Source organism: Hippocampus guttulatus, chromosome 22 (assembly GCF_054856545.1).
Source record: "Hippocampus guttulatus isolate MCC_2025c chromosome 22, RoL_Hgut_1.0, whole genome shotgun sequence".
Lineage (NCBI taxonomy): Eukaryota > Metazoa > Chordata > Actinopteri > Syngnathiformes > Syngnathidae > Hippocampus > Hippocampus guttulatus.
In genome coordinates, this window is record NC_141282.1 from 722,353 (window position 1) to 738,245 (window position 15,893).

Here is a 15,893-nt window from a genome sequence, read left to right on the forward strand (position 1 = left end):
GATAGCGTTGTTTGTTTTGGAGGGACGGCCGCCAACAATTTCAGACAGCCTTGAGTCCGTGGCCTGTATCTCTTCACTGGCGCCGATCAGCCAAATCCGCAATCTCTTTCCGCAGTGCGGATTCCAACTTCTCCATGTTGTTGTCGATCGTACAGTCGCTCCAAAACCGCAACAATAATTGCGGTTGAGCTCAGTCACCGCTTGAGTCTGAGTGTTGGACATTCGCGCCAAATCATCCAGAATGACCGGCAGCTTCTTCACTTCCAATAAAGCCGCTCCCGTCGGTTGAATTTTGCGATAGAACAGAAAGCTGCTAATACCAAACAGCAGCATACCTGTTATCAGAAGGCCGATATTGTAGATGTCTTCCACATCCTCAACGGACAGTATTGACAGGCACACCATTCTCCACTTTCTCCATGGATCAAGGGCGTGTCCGGCAGCAAATGTCCCAGAGGGGCAAGCAGGCTCCCCACTGCCTGCTCTTTTCGTCGAAAAAATTTTGTCGATTGCATCAAGAGACCAGCTAACTAATTCCATGGTTAGTTCTTTGGATGAAAATACGGTAGGAGGCTAGGAAAAGTTAGACAAAGACAGCACAAAGACTAAGTGGCGACCAAGGGGAGGGTGGGGTTGAGGTCAGGAGCAGGAGTTGAGCAAAAAGCGTCCGCCTTCGTCGAGAGCCAAGCAGAAAAGAGGAAGAGGAGAAAAAAGAGGTATCCTACTTGAAAGAGGAAGAGGAGCAGCAGGCCCATTATATTAAAGAGGAGGAGCTTGAGCACCCTTGCACAAAAGCGGAGGTGGAGGAGCCTAGAGGTAAGATCTAAAGCCTGAGCCCGACTCGAATTTAGGGCCTAAAATGTCCGTCATTGCTTCAGGTTGGGTCGGGCCGGGCTTCTCTCTCGCTGACTTTTTAAAAAATAAATATCACTGTGATGTTGCTTCCCAAACAACAGTGCGCTGAGGCGTTTCGAGGCCGTGAATAGTTTTGGCCATGAGAGACTGTATTTTCCAAAAAAACAGAAGTCACCTCATCACAACACGGACGAACGACTCTTACAATGGCAATTCAAAGAACTCCTTCCTGTCTCTGTGATGGGCGTCATGAAGCGTGTTGACACAATGACACACTCTGTTGATACTGTGTCGCTGACCACTGACACCTGCTGGACATTCAAAATCCCTCAAGGCAACTGTTGGGGGAAGAGTGGCCTCCTCTTCCCCTTGTATTCGTTGAAATTCGGACGAGGGGAATGTTGGTTCTTCAAATAAAGGCTGGAATTGATGAACAATTTCTTCAAAGCTATTAATGACAGAATATTCCAGGGACCCGCGGTTACAGACAATGGCTGCGATGGTCACGAGTGCGAAGCAGGAAGAGAATCACATCATTTTTATATCATCAGAAGGGCGTTACCAGGACGCAAGGTGTGATATCATAACTTTCGTTTCTCCTAAAACGATTCTCAGCTTGGTGCATTCCAAAGTTTGTGCGTCTTCAGCAGGGAGTATTCCAATTCTAGGTGAGGATTGTTACAAGTACGCCAAGCTGCACTGCGGGCATTGGAAAGTTATACAGCATGGCTAAATATGAGCAGAATACAGACTTCACAACCCGCTTGACATACTGAACTGACTGATTTGAAAATGAAGAGTATACAATATCATTCACACCTATGCATTCATATTGTATTATTCAATATGTTTGAATAATGTGAAAATGATGTAAATGAGGATGCTTGTGGGCTTTGTCTTCATAAATTTTTATTCAGAAAAAAAAAATTGCTCCAGTGTTTTGAATTTCAGTCTGTTGCGTTTCTTGCATGCTATTTCCCCTGCTGTGGAGAACACAAGCTCGCATGGTAGTGGTGATGCCGGCGTACAGAAACTGCTTTGCGAGGTTGGACAGGTTTGGAACAGTCGTGTGTTGGTCCTTCGATGACAATAGAAAGTCTTGACTGCGTGCAATTTTCCCCTCTGCCAGGTATCGCAACTGCTGTTTCACTTCTTCGCAGTCTCCCTACTTCATCATCCAAATGTTACCACAGGTCATCTAAAAAACCAAACCTAACAACATTGGCATTTTGAACAGTTTCCAAAAAAAAACTTACTAATAATGGTGAGTAACATGCCAGATGTAGTTGCAGAGGTGCTTTTGTTGGCATATGATATTTTTGTATGGCAAATACGACATTTCACCTGCAATAAAATATGTGAATAGTGAACTAAGTTACCTTGAAATTCATTTCAATTAGGATGGAATAAGACATGTCAAAAATCCGAGAGGCACTTGGTGAGACAAGAAGATTTGAAGAAATACTTTATTCTCCAAAAGGAGATCAAAATGGCTGTACACGGCGGACAATTTGCGTTTCTCTGGGAGCTGCTCCATAATACGCACGGACTAGCAATGCCACTCGAGTGAAGCGCGCCTCAGCAGTCGATAGTCAGCTGCTCTCTGCTGTGCGCGGTAGTCAGCTGCTCTCTGCTGTGCGCGGGTGAGCGCAAGGACATGCTCACCTGGTTCAACCAATCAGCGCCGACGCCAACTACGTCACATATCAAAGAAGCTTTGAACCACGACAACAGCTAAGCTAGCCTAGCCGACACGACGCTCAAAGTCAGACGGACACGTTTTTCTGATAATCTGTATGTTTTCTTTTTTGCCCAAATATATGCAGTATTTTTGTTCGAGCGAGGGTGAGGTCTGGCTTGCTTCGGCAGGCGGCATCGCATCGCTCGATGCACTTCCTTAGAAACACAGTTTGGCGGGCTTTTGCGCCATCGACTCCCGCTGGATTGAGTCGACGCAGTTCATGTATTGGTCACGTGATCGTCTTGAAGTAGAACGTTCACCGAACCAGGGATTTCTCAGTGAGCTCGACCCGTGCGTCGACGCATCCGTGTTGCGGGAGCCATCACTACAAGACGGCCATCATTGCTTTATTGGACTGTAACATCAATATCTCAAGCTTTGGGGCCGAGTTGAGCTGACTTCGATCAACTTACTTGGCCTCGCTTGCTAGCCGCTGCGTTGCAAAACAGATCACGTGTGAATGTAAAGTGTTGTGATTTTTCCCTAAAAATGTGCACAACAAGAGAAAGGGTGGAGTACGAGGAGCAACTTTGTAGGGAAAAAGAGGACAGCGGGGCTGTTTTCAACAAGTCTTAATCTCGATTTGGCTCACGCAGAGCAGGTTTGGTCATTACTAGTTCTTTATCTATAGGTCACGACCTACTTTTCTTCCTGTCATTATTAACCATTTTACGCGACGTCTCTGATACACTGGTGAAAGGACACTTTGATTCTTTCCTCTTTCATCTCAAACTGCTTTAAACAATAAAGCGTGTGAGGGAAAAGTGGTTAGGATTGCACAACTGTCCGTGTTTTATGTGTTGTCTATTATCTTACTTTATGTTAACTGTTTTGTCAAGCGCTTCGTTACAGCTGTTGTGAAAGTGCTATATAAATCAGCATGTATTGTATTCTGTCAAAAGCATTTAAGAGAGCCAAACAGACTTTTTATTTATTTTCTCCCAGTTGTCTTTCCTGAACTTGAGGACTGCGTTTACTTTTTGGAAACTATTTTATTCTTTTCTGGGAAGGGGCGTTGATTTGACGGACACGTCAGCTAGCTCCCATTGGGTGCTCTTTTCCTCATGGTTCTTGAAGCCATCATTTATCTATTTGCATGTTTTGCTTGAACTACCATATTTTCACGACTATAAGGCGCCATTAAAAGTCTTAAATTTTCTCCAAAATGGACAGGACGCCTTATAATGCGAACCGTCTCGTGTATTAGCTGAGTTTCAAAGCATGACTGAGAGCGCTTCTGGCCGACAAGCTGTTTATATAGAGAACAGGCGGAGTGAGTGACGACAGGCATGCGGAAGTCCGCCAATGACTGAAGGGTGGGCGTGTAAGAGGACGCTAAAGGCACGTCCCGAGCAGGTACCAGTCGCCAATGAGTGAAGGGTGAGCGTATAAGAGGTGAAGAGAAAAACGTGAGTACCGACTATAAGGCGCCATTAAAAGTCTTAAATTTTCTCCAAAATGGACAGGACGCCTTATGATGCGGAGCGTCTAGTGTATGCGCTGAGTTCCAAAACCTGACTGACAGCCGACACGCTGTTTATATAGAGAAAAGGCAGAAGTGACTGTGGACAGGCATGCGGCAAAGAAGTCGGCCAATCAGTGAAGGGTGGGCGTGTATATATACATATATGGAGAGAGAGAAAAGGCAGACGTGAGTGAGGACAGGCATGCGGGGAAGAAGTCCGCCAATGAGTGAAGGGTGGGCGTGTAAGTGGACGCTAAAGGGACGCTACAAGCAGGTACCAACACCTGTATAGAGTGTGGCTATGTGCATTGTTGCAAAACAACTTCGGTTTTGGTTTCTAAGAACCCCTGAAAATAAATTCTACAAAGAGACACGCCTACGAAGCTCAGTTCAAACGTCAAGCCATCGGTTATGCTTTTGGCATGCGTGCCCATCTCACAGCAGCGGTGAAAAACCAAGTCAAGCAAATGAACTCTGAGCTTGCCGTTATTCCCGGAGGCTTGACTAAAGAACTCCAACCGCTGGACATCGGCATCAACCGGGCGTTCAAAGTAAAGTTGCGAACGGCATGGGAACAATGAATGATCGATGGCAAACACAACTTTACAAAGAGTGAGAGGCAGCGCCGGGCGAGTTACGCCACAATTTGCAAATGGATTGTGGCTGCTTGGACGAACGTGTCTGCTTGCACTGTTGTTCGAGTTTTTGGCAAAGCCAGCATCATTTCTGTGGAGCCACATGGCAATGAGAGTGACTGACAACGAGAGGGAACACGGCGTTTTTGATGGATTACCGGTACTTGCACAATTGTTCAATTCTGATACAGAGGATGAGGACTTTGATGGATTTCTGGGTGATGATTGATCGAAAAACGTGAGTACATTGTACGATGGCTAAATAAAATACAACGGAACTCAGTTTGGCTTTCGTTGCCTTTTTAAAAACGTGTTTTTAGCTTGTATCTGTATGTCTTGGCATGCTACCGTATGCTTCAAGCTAATGTGTTTTTAGCGTGCGCGCATGCATGCCGTATGTTTAAGCTGGCGTATGTTTTACCACTTTAAAATTGCGCCCAATAATACAGTGCGTTTTGTCTATGTGTAAAATACAGAAATGGCACCCAATAATGAAACTGCGCCCAACCATACGGTGCGCCGAATGGTCGTGAAAATACGGTACATTGTAAAGTGGCTAAAAAAAGTACCACCGAACTCAGTTTTGCTTCCGTTGCCTTTTTAAAAACGTATTTTTGGCGTGCGTGCATGCATGCCGTATGTTTAAGCTGGCATATGTTTTACCATGCCTGGCTGCGCCCAATAATACAGTGAGGTTTGTGTATGTGTCAAACACAGAAATAGCACCCATTACTGAGACTGCGCCCAACAATACGGTGCGCCAAATGGTCGTGAAAATACGGTATGTCAGAATTTGTTATCCGCAGGACCGAATCGGGGAACAGTCCTGATCGACTCCCCTGACTCACGGGCCCGAACCCCCGTTTATGTCTCGCCCCCTCCTCGTGGTAACGCGGGACGGCTGGAGAGACGGGGGTTCTTTATTTCATGCGAGTCGATTACGAAAGAGATGCGGCTAGGTTCCTGACCGCTTTTGATTTCACAAAGCCAACCCGAATCCGCCTTCGCTTATTTGAACTCTAATAAGTAACCGACAATTAAAGGTTAATAGGTGACCGCTTCGCTTTAACGACGGCTCTCTTTCGATTTTTTTACTTCTGTAGCAAGTGGTGCAGACCTAGTATTGATTTAACAATCAGGATCGTTCTAATTTGTTTCGTTACGCTGTAGTAAATTATTTTAATTAACTATTCATTTTTCGAGACGGATCAAGCGGCCCGTTGTGAGCGAGGACACAACCTTTGATTAATCTATGAAGGTTGAATGGTGATATGAATTAAATCATAAAAACAACTGTGGCAGACGATATAATGAATTTTGACACATTTATTAAGATGACAATTATTGTGAAACATGCATTCATCAATCGTCATGTAACCGCAAGACGCAGAATACTATTGCGGAATACAAGAAAAACATTGTTTAAATGATATTTTTCGATTTAATATCAAATGAGAATTATGTAACAACACAGTGATTATAATGAGAATAAAATGAGAGTAAGGTAAAAAAGATTACAAATGAATACGAGTAAAAATGATGATAAGAATAAAAATGAATAAATGAAACGAGCACCTGTCTATCATCATTGAGGGAGTCAAGATTGATCAGGTCTTAAACGCCCCGTGATTTTACTTATTAATTTTTATCATAATATTTTAGTACCATTTCTATACTTCCTATTTTTACATAATCAGGACAACAATTTTGGGTGAGAGACATTTAATACATACGGTTGGCTTGTTTCTTCCAACACGCAAGAGTAGTATATTGTTTATGTCTCCTTACAGACACAATGGCCTGATTCGTCCACCCGCGCGCCACCGGACTGCGGTTTTTATAGCCCTGAATAGGCTACTGTGGTTATGTCTACCTACAGCTGGTCCGGTTTCTGCAAATGATGTTTTTTCTGTTCACAGCTGTTTTTCCCTTCAAAGGGTGAGGCGGCTTCTTTCACTTTCTAGCTGATCAGAAATTTCCACTGCTGTGCAGTCAGGCGTCCTATCACACCCTCACAGCTCTTCTATTTGAATTCGATACTTTCCGGTTTATCTCTTTTTTTTTCCATTTCGTTTATTTATTGAACATAAAACATATACAGTAATAATTTGACGGAAAGTAAGGTAAGTAAAACAGTAAAAAGGAAAGAGAAATCAGTCATCATTCAACAGTTATTTTGTTCAAGGGAGTAGGAAGAAGTAAAGTAATCTTTCGCGCTTTAACCCGTAATCTTCCCTCAAATCAATGATAGTCATCGTGCACATACTTGAATTAAAATCACATGTCAAAATCACATCAATGCATCTTAAAAAGGATATCATGTTTACACAATTCATATTGATTCATTATCTCCCATGCAATCAACAGGTTTTTGATCTTGTCTGGTTCTTCATCAGGAGGCACCTTTTGGGAGTAAATAACGTTCTCTAGCAAAAATATTTACACCAAGCAGTTTCAAAGTGTTTATCACAGCACACAACTATTCTAAATTAAATGAATAATACCATGTTGTTATTTCATGACAACACTCAAAAAGAAGAAAGAAAAATAATAATCATAAAAAAACAGTTAACAGTAAATTCTGTAAAACTGTATGATCGCATCTTATGTATTGCCATTTGTTAAACATTTGTTTAAGGCGTATTTTAAAGGCATTGACTTTGGGATGTTCGATTTAACCATATTTAGTTTATATACCGTACTCTGTAAATGGACCTTTCGCGAGCTGGCGAGAGCTCAGTGGACAATTTGTTCTGATGTTATCTAGTGGTCAAATTGGATAATGCATCCTTAGGCTGAATTTGAGTCTAGTTTTTAGGTCAATGTCATATTTAACTATCAATCGTACCATCACTCCTACCATGAAATGGTGCGCCTTCCATCAACGACTGATCGCAGACAGACAGACTTTGACGAAAGCATGACCTTACTCTGAACCTTGCAACATGACCACCACTTGAACCTTATGATGTGACCTTGACTTAATATTATTTTTCGTTGCTAAGACAGTTTAACGGCGGCCCGGTAGTCCAGTGGTTAGCACGTCGGCTTCACAGTGCAGAGGTACCGGGTTCGATTCCAGCTCCGGCCTCCCTGTGTGGAGTTTGCATGTTCTCCCCGGGCCTGCGTGGGTTTTCTCCGGGTGCTCCGGTTTCCTCCCACATTCCAAAAACATGCGTGGCAGGTTGATTGGAAGCTCTAAATTGTCCCTAGGCGTGAGTGTAGGCGTGGATGGTTGTTCGTCTCTGTGTGCCCTGCGATTGGCTGGCAACTGATTCAGGGTGTCCCCCGCCTACTGCCCGAAGACGGCTGGGATAGGCTCCAGCACCCCCCGCGACCCTAGTGAGGATCAAGCGGTTCGGAAAATGGATGGATGGATGGATGAAGACAGTTTAACACCTTTTGCAGGCATAGACCAGACAACGCTGTCAGTGCATCATTTGGCTTGATTGCGGTTTCCTGCTTGCAGCTGTGTTCCAACCAAAAGTAGAGGGCCTACAAGCAATTAGGGTTTTCGTGGAAGCCAGCATTAAGATGACTTCTAAAAACATGTTGTAACATTAGAGCACCTGTCATCATGTTATATGAAAACAAATGTCTTTCAAAAACAAAAGCATTGGATTAAGAAGAAAGATTAAGAAATGAAAAGAAGCCGAAAACATAAGAATGATGGAACGGTCATCCAGAAACACACAGGATGATGTCCATTACAGAAAGGATGTTATCCATTAGGAGTTACGCCCCGCTTAGCATATATAAGACTTGCATAGAGATGTTGCCTTTGCGCATTTGTGCCTTGACCACAACAATTGCTTGTATCACACTTGTGTCCTGAATGTTCAGTAAAGCCTCTTGCAAGAACTTCTCCATTTCCAGCCTCTGATTTCGCACCTCACCTCAGCCTGAATCAAACGAACACGCGGAGGACCTGGGGGGAGCAGAGGACGGTGAAAGGATCCCGCCGTGTCCACAACAACCTCTCCCTCCCCCGCCTCCAACATTCTCTGTGCCTTGCCATGTCTTTTTTTGATGTAGTTCATCAGGGTGTGCGCGCGTGTGTGTGTGTGCGCACATGCAGCACGTGCTCTTAGGTATCCTGGGATATGTGATATGTATCTGTATCTGTTTTGATTGGGCTCTTTTAATAACCGTCATTCTAAATGTAAACCATAATTCCACACGTGTTTGTCTTCTTGTGTCTTTCAGACATCAGCAAAGATGTTTGTCCTGAGCGGCTGGATGCAGAGTCTTCTCACATTAAAGCGAAAGAGGAGAAAAAAGAGATCTCCCACTTAAAAGAGGAAGTGGAGCAGCAGGCCCAATATATTAAAGAGCAGGAGCTACAGTACCGTTGCACGAAAGTGGAGGTGGATGAGCCCCCTGACATCAAAGAAGAGGAGGATGAGGAGGTTATCTGCAAGGTGCCATTTACTGGTGTCCTTCAGAAGAGTATAAATGAGGCAGGCAGAGAGGCTCCAAGCACAAGCTCATGTCAACACATGACAACAAAAGGTGTTGGAAACCACCAGGAAGAATCAAAAGTAAATGGCATCTTAGCTGCACGATCAGAAAGTGACAACATGTCATTAAATGCAGATGAGGATGAGGAGGATGAAGATGACTCTGAAGGTGATCTGACATGTAACGCAGACAACAAACCCTGGAAATGTTCTCACTGTGGGAAAATGTATCCTTGTAAAAGTGCTTTGGAATTCCACATCAGAACACATACTGGTGCAAAACCGTTCACCTGTTCAAACTGTGGCCAGAAATTCTCTTATAAGGCAAGCTTAAAAAGTCACAAAAGAACCCACACTGGTGAGAAACCGTTTACCTGCGAAGTTTGTGGCCGAAGATTCTCTCGTAAGGGATACTTAACACGTCACACAAGAACCCACACTGGTGAGAAACCTTTTGCTTGCACAGTTTGTGGGCAAAGATTTTCTGAGAAGAGAGACTTAACAAACCACATAAGAACCCACACCGGTGAGAAACCTTTTGCTTGCACAGTTTGTGGGCAAAGATTTTCTGAGAAGAGACACTTAACAAACCACGTAAGAACCCACACTGGTGAGAAACCTTTTGCCTGCGCAGTTTGTGGCCAAACATTCTCTCAGAAGGGACACTTAACATGTCACAAAAGAACCCACACTGGTGAGAAACCTTTTGCCTGCGCAGTTTGTGGCCAAAGATTCTCTCAAAAGGGAAACTTAAAAAGTCACAAAAGAACCCACACTGGTGAGAAACCTTTTGCTTGCACAGTTTGTGGGCAAAGATTTTATGAGAGGAGACACTTAACAAACCACGTAAGAACCCACACTGGTGAGAAACCTTTTGCCTGCGCAGTTTGTGGCCAAACATTCTCTCAGAAGGGACACTTAACATGTCACACAAAAAACCACACTGGTGAGAAACCTTTTGCCTGCGCAGTTTGTGGGCAAAGATTTTCTGAGAAGGCAAGCTTAAAAATACACACAAGAATACACACTGGTGAGAAACCTTTTGCCTGCGCAGTTTGTGGCCAAACATTCTCTCAAAAGGGAAATTTAACAAACCACGTAAGAACCCACACTGGTGAGAAACCTTTTGCCTGCGCAGTTTGTGGCCAAACATTCTCTCAGAAGGGACACTTAACATGTCACACAAAAACCCACACTGGTGAGAAACCTTTTGCCTGCGCAGTTTGTGGCCAAAGATTTACTAAGAAGGCAAGCTTTAAAATACACACAAGAATACACACTGGTGAGAAACCTTTTGGCTGCGCAGTTTGTGGCCAAAGATTCTCTTGTAAGGAATACTTAAAAATTCACACAAGAACCCACGCTAGTGAGAAACCTTTTGCCTGCGCAGTTTGTGGCCAAAGATTCTCTCTTAAGGGATACTTAAAAAAACACACAAGAACCCACACTGGTGTGAAACCTTTTGCCTGCGCAGTTTGTGGCCAAAGATTCTCATGGAAGCATCAGATTACGAATCACAAGTGCAATGATGAGACAAGCAGTCATCATTAAGTTTTCACTTCTCACCTGAGAAGGTTTCAGGTTTGCATGCACCAAGGCTGATTGTATTTTATCCACCTTCTTACTGGGATGCTGACGTTTTCCTTGAGTGCAGACGTGCGATGAAATGAAAATCAGTATTATTGTTTCAGAGAAAAACGGACCGCCTCAATGGCAGTAATGGAGTTTGTGGAAGCAATAGCCACTAATATAGACAACAAAGAATTCACTGTTGGGATTTTTAGATATCTAAAAAAAGCTTTTGATGCAATAGATCATTGTATATTATTGAATAAATTAGAGAAATATGGTATTAGAGGCATAGCATATCAATGGATTGAAAGTTATTTAGAAAACAGATATCAGTATGTGCAGTGCAATAACAAAAAATCTAATTTACTCAAGATTACTCATGGACTTCCTCAGGGATCAGTGCTTGGACCAAAACTATTCATCTTATATATAAATTATATCTGTTGTGTCTCAAAACAATTCAAATGTGTCCTATTCACGATGATACAACCTTCTACTGCTCTGGAGAAAATATGAAACAACTCCTGAAAACCGTGGAAAATGAATTAAACAAATTTTCAAAAACTGGTTCGACAGAAATAAACTATCACTAAATTTGACAAAATCTAAGTTTTTGTTTTTGGCACGAGACCAATTAAACACCAAGTTAAAATGAAGATAAACTCAATTGAAATAGAAGGAATTGATGAAAATAAGTTTCTTGGACAAGTAATAGACACTAAACTATCCTGGAAGCCACACATAGATAACGTTAAAAGAAAACTATCCAAAACTATAGGGATCCTCCACAAAACTAAGGATGTGTTGAATAAGAGTTCTTTGTACACATTATATTACTCATTATTACTCCCATATATGACCTACTGTGTGGAAATATGGGGGAACACCTGTAAAACAAACACACTCCCTGTCTTAAAACTACAAAAAAAAGCAATCAGAATAATCAACAGGTCAAAATATATAGAACCCACAAATCCGCTATTCATCAATTCAAGCACAATGAAATTCTATCACCTGGTTGACTTCAAAATCACCCAATTAATGTATAAAGCACATAATAATCTCCTTTGCCAAAATATCCAGAAGCTTTTTGAAATTAGAGATAGTTGTTATAATTTAAGGGGTACCAACCAATACAAAAAATCCAAAACAAGAACAAACATCAAGCAAAGGTGTGTATCAGTAATAGGTGTCAATCTGTGGAATAATTTGGAAACGGACCTGAAAATGAGTCAATTGCTGGTTGGGTTCAAAAACAAATTCAAAAGATGAGTACAAAAAAACTACACAAATCAGAGTTAAGAAGATACATTTGATATACTTTAAAATAAAGTAATCAACAGAATTACATTGATCAATTTATGACATGTATTGAAGAAATGCAGTATTTATAATGAATATGAGAAAATTGATATATAAAGGAGAAAGAATGAGTATATACAGTATATACAAACCAAAAGGTGTATAAATAGATAAGTACAGTACACATAAGAGTAAAAGTATTTGATATGTAGATTTTTTCTTTTCTTCTTTGTCTTGAAAAAAGATGAATTCATATACTGCTACATAACAAGGGGTAGGACTCGATAAGTTATTTACTTCTTCCTACTCCTTTGAACATAAAAACTGTGATGATGTCTGTCTTTATTTTTCTTTTTATAATTTTTACTTGCCTTCACTTTTGTCAATCTGTGATTGTATTGTATGATCTATATGTTCAAGAAACAATAAACAAACAAACAAAAACCCTTTAATGCCTGACCCATCTAGGAATAGACAGAAAAATCTGATTTTTGGGAACTGAGATGTTCATTAACCCATGTTTTTGCCATATTATTTGGTTTTCTATATTGTTTGTGATATTGTATCACATTTATATAAAAATATGTAGATTACATCATAAACTGAAAATTTGGGGAAAATCATATTTTAAACCTGCAGTATATGTACTATAAAGAATGAGTTACATAATGAAACTGCATGTATCAAATATGATACGAATGGCATTATAGGGTTAATTTCCTAAGTAGAGTGGCACAGGTCGTCGAGGAGGCATCCTTTGGCGGGGTGGTGCGGGAACCGTCATGGTTTTGTTTCGTCTCCCGCAGCTGGCAGTGGAGGTTCTTTCCATGCCATTCTGCACCTGTTCCTCATGTCATTATCTGTCACCTGTTAAAAGACACTGCCAAGCTATCGCCAATTGTCGGATAATTCGCCTTGCTCTCAACTCTCGTACCAATGCCAAGTGCTTGTTTACTCGACCTCCTTTGAAATTGCTCATCATCATAGCCCTGTTCAGGATCTCATTTTTTTCCATTTATACATTATCCTTGGTGTGTTCTGGTTTTCCTGCCATTGACTTTTCCTTGTTCTGATTTTGTGTTCTTTTATTTTCCCTTGCCTTTTGCAAGCTCATTTGGTTTGTGTCGTTTTCTTTCAAACATTTTTGAAAAAGCTCCAGGGAGCCACTAGGGCGGTGCTAAGAGCCGCATGCGGGTCCGAAGCCGCAGGCTGCCAACCCCCGAGTTAGAGGAATGTAAATCGCTTCGCAGCTGTCAGAGACCGCAACACATCGAGATCGAGTGGGAGACGCTTTTGGTGTTCTCGTGTGAAAATGTACGTTTGGAACATAACTAAGTACACGGAGGCTTCCTGTGGCCCAAAAGAGGAAAACGAACGTAGTCGTCAACTCTTGGAAGTTCTTTGTCGGCAGAGACGTGCTGTAGTACGCATAACAGGTTTGTTAACTTCTTACTCACTCGCTTCGTACAGAACTGCGCTGTTGAAAATAATATTGCACTGTTTATATTAAAGAGAATCATACTGCATGTCATAGGCACGGTCATGAGGATTCATGTAAAGATGGGCAGATTATGGGACGTCAACAAAAGGATGACAATGTACCTTCAACCATTAATATAAAAAATACTATAAACGCTTCACTTCTAAGTTAAAGGAAAAGGGGTTTCATTGAAATTTATGTCAGAAAATACGAGCAGAAGAGCAATTCAACATCTTCGCAGCATGGGGCCCAAGTGGTTACCTTGTCTGCCAAACAATTGTTGTGCTTTGGATTTGAATTGTATGCTGCTCAGGCTTCCTCTGGCATTCCAAAACCATCCATACAAAACAACCATAGGACAGAAAAGACCTGACAAATATGAAGAAATATATTTTTTCGTATTCAGAATTGTTTTGTTTGTATGAAATCTTTTATACATTTGATGTTCTCAGCATGACGTCTTTGATCCACTGATGAAAGGGCACTTTCATGCTCTCCTCTTTCATCTATAACTGCTTCAAACAACAAAGTGTATGCAGAAAAGTAGTGATGATTGCATGACTGTCTGCGTCTTATGTGTTGTGTTGTAATATTTTGTCAATTTATCTGAACTGTTCTGTTTTTCTTTCCTCTCCTGTGATTGAGAGGAAAGACATTTCATCTGTGCTGGATGTTGCACATAGAGTACATTTGACAATAAAGTTGACTTTATATGGCGTAATCTCAAAATTAAATTCAAAGTATTCAAGTTCCATTACTTGGATATCCTGGGAAATGGATTACGTTCCGAAATGCATTTTATCAGAGGGAACCAGAAACTGTTTCGGAATACATTTTTAATGCGACACTACCGACCCTGGTAGCAACCAGGGGCGCAGCCATGAATCTTTCATTGGGGTGGCCGGGATGAACCCGTGACTCAGCCCAAAAGGTGCCTGGCAGCTTTCAATATCGGTCTGATTTCAGATAGGTGATGTAATTATTTTTTCACAATGTTGGTCCAATAATTATCATGCAACCCGAGAGCTTGGTCACCTGCCAGTTGATTTGAAGCACCTATGGCAAAAGCCAAACTGTTTATAATTTCTCGACCCGGCTTTGAAACCTCTGCTGGGTTAGTTGCTGTATATTTCGAAGTGACAGCGAGAGTTGCACTCCAAAAAGCACGTGACAAAAAAAGGGGTGATCAGAACAGGACAATTAGAACATGAAGACAAAGCATTGAAGCATTCTGTGGTTGAGAGGAAAGAAATTTCATCTGTGCTCTATGTTGCACATTTGACAATAAAGTTGACTTGAGCTTGAACTTGATCCGTGGCAGGTTGTGATTGTGAGCACAAATGATTGCTCCTCTATGTGGGCCCTAGGATTGGCTGGCAACCAGTTTAGGGTGTACCCTGCCTCTTGCCTTGCCTGGCCTGGCGTGTTGGAGCCTCTTGGACAGGCTCCAACACGCCCCGCGACCCTGGTGAAGATAAGTGGACTTGAAAATGGATGAATGTTGCTGATTTTCCATATGTGTGTGTGTGTGTGTGTGTGTGTGTGTGTGTGTGTGTGTGTGTGTGTGTGCGCCCCGCGACCCTGGTAAAGATAAGTGGACTTGAAAATGGATGAATGTTGCTGAATGTTGTTTCCATATGTGTGTGTGTGTGTGTGTGTGTGTATATATATATATATATATATATATATATAAAATAAAATTCCTCGTCTCACCCCCCCTCGGGTGGTGTCCGTCCCTCTTTCAGCTCGGGTCCTCTATCAGAGGCCAGGAAGCTTGAGGGTTCTGCGCAGTATCCTTGCTGTTCCCAGCACTGCACATTTCTGGACTGAGATGTCCGATGTTGTTCCCGGGATCTGTTGCAACCACTCATCTAGTTTGGGGGTCACTGCCCCGAGTGCTCCGACCACCACAGGCACGAGTGTCACCTTTACCTTCCAGGCTCTCTCCAGCTCCTCTCTGAGCCCTTGGTATTTCTCGAGTTTCTCGTGTTCCTTCTTTCTGATGTTTCCATCACTTGGGACCGCTACATCCACTACAACGGCTTTCCTCTGCCCTTTATCTATGATCACGATATCTGGTTGGTTCGCCATTACCATCTTGTCAGTCTGGATCTGGAAGTCCCACAGGATCTTCGCTCTGTCATTCTCCACCACCTTCGGAGGTATTTCCCATTTTGACCTTGGGGTTTCCAGTCCATACTCCGCACAGATGTTTCGGTAGACTATGCCAGCTACCTGGTTATGGCGTTCCATGTCGGCTTTCCCAGCCAGCATCTTACACCCTGCAGTTATGTGTTGGATCGTCTCAGGTGCCTCTTTGCACAACCTACACCTTGGGTCTGGTCTGGTCTGGTATATCTGGGCCTCAATGGCTCTGGTGCTC

The 15,893-nt window shown here is 42.4% G+C and overlaps 1 protein-coding gene across 1 annotated transcript in view; it reads left to right on the forward strand.

Moving 5' to 3' along the window:
* LOC147185907 (uncharacterized) overlaps positions 1-12,482 on the forward strand; it is a 28,448-nt gene extending 15,966 nt beyond the window's left edge. Inside the window, exon 3 of the mRNA XM_086102931.1 lies at positions 8,903-12,482. Within this exon, the coding sequence (XP_085959057.1) occupies positions 8,903-10,707 (1,805 nt within the window). The 3' untranslated portion in view covers positions 10,708-12,482. The remainder of the gene's footprint in view (positions 1-8,902) is intronic.
* Positions 12,483-15,893: the final 3,411 nt, after the last annotated feature.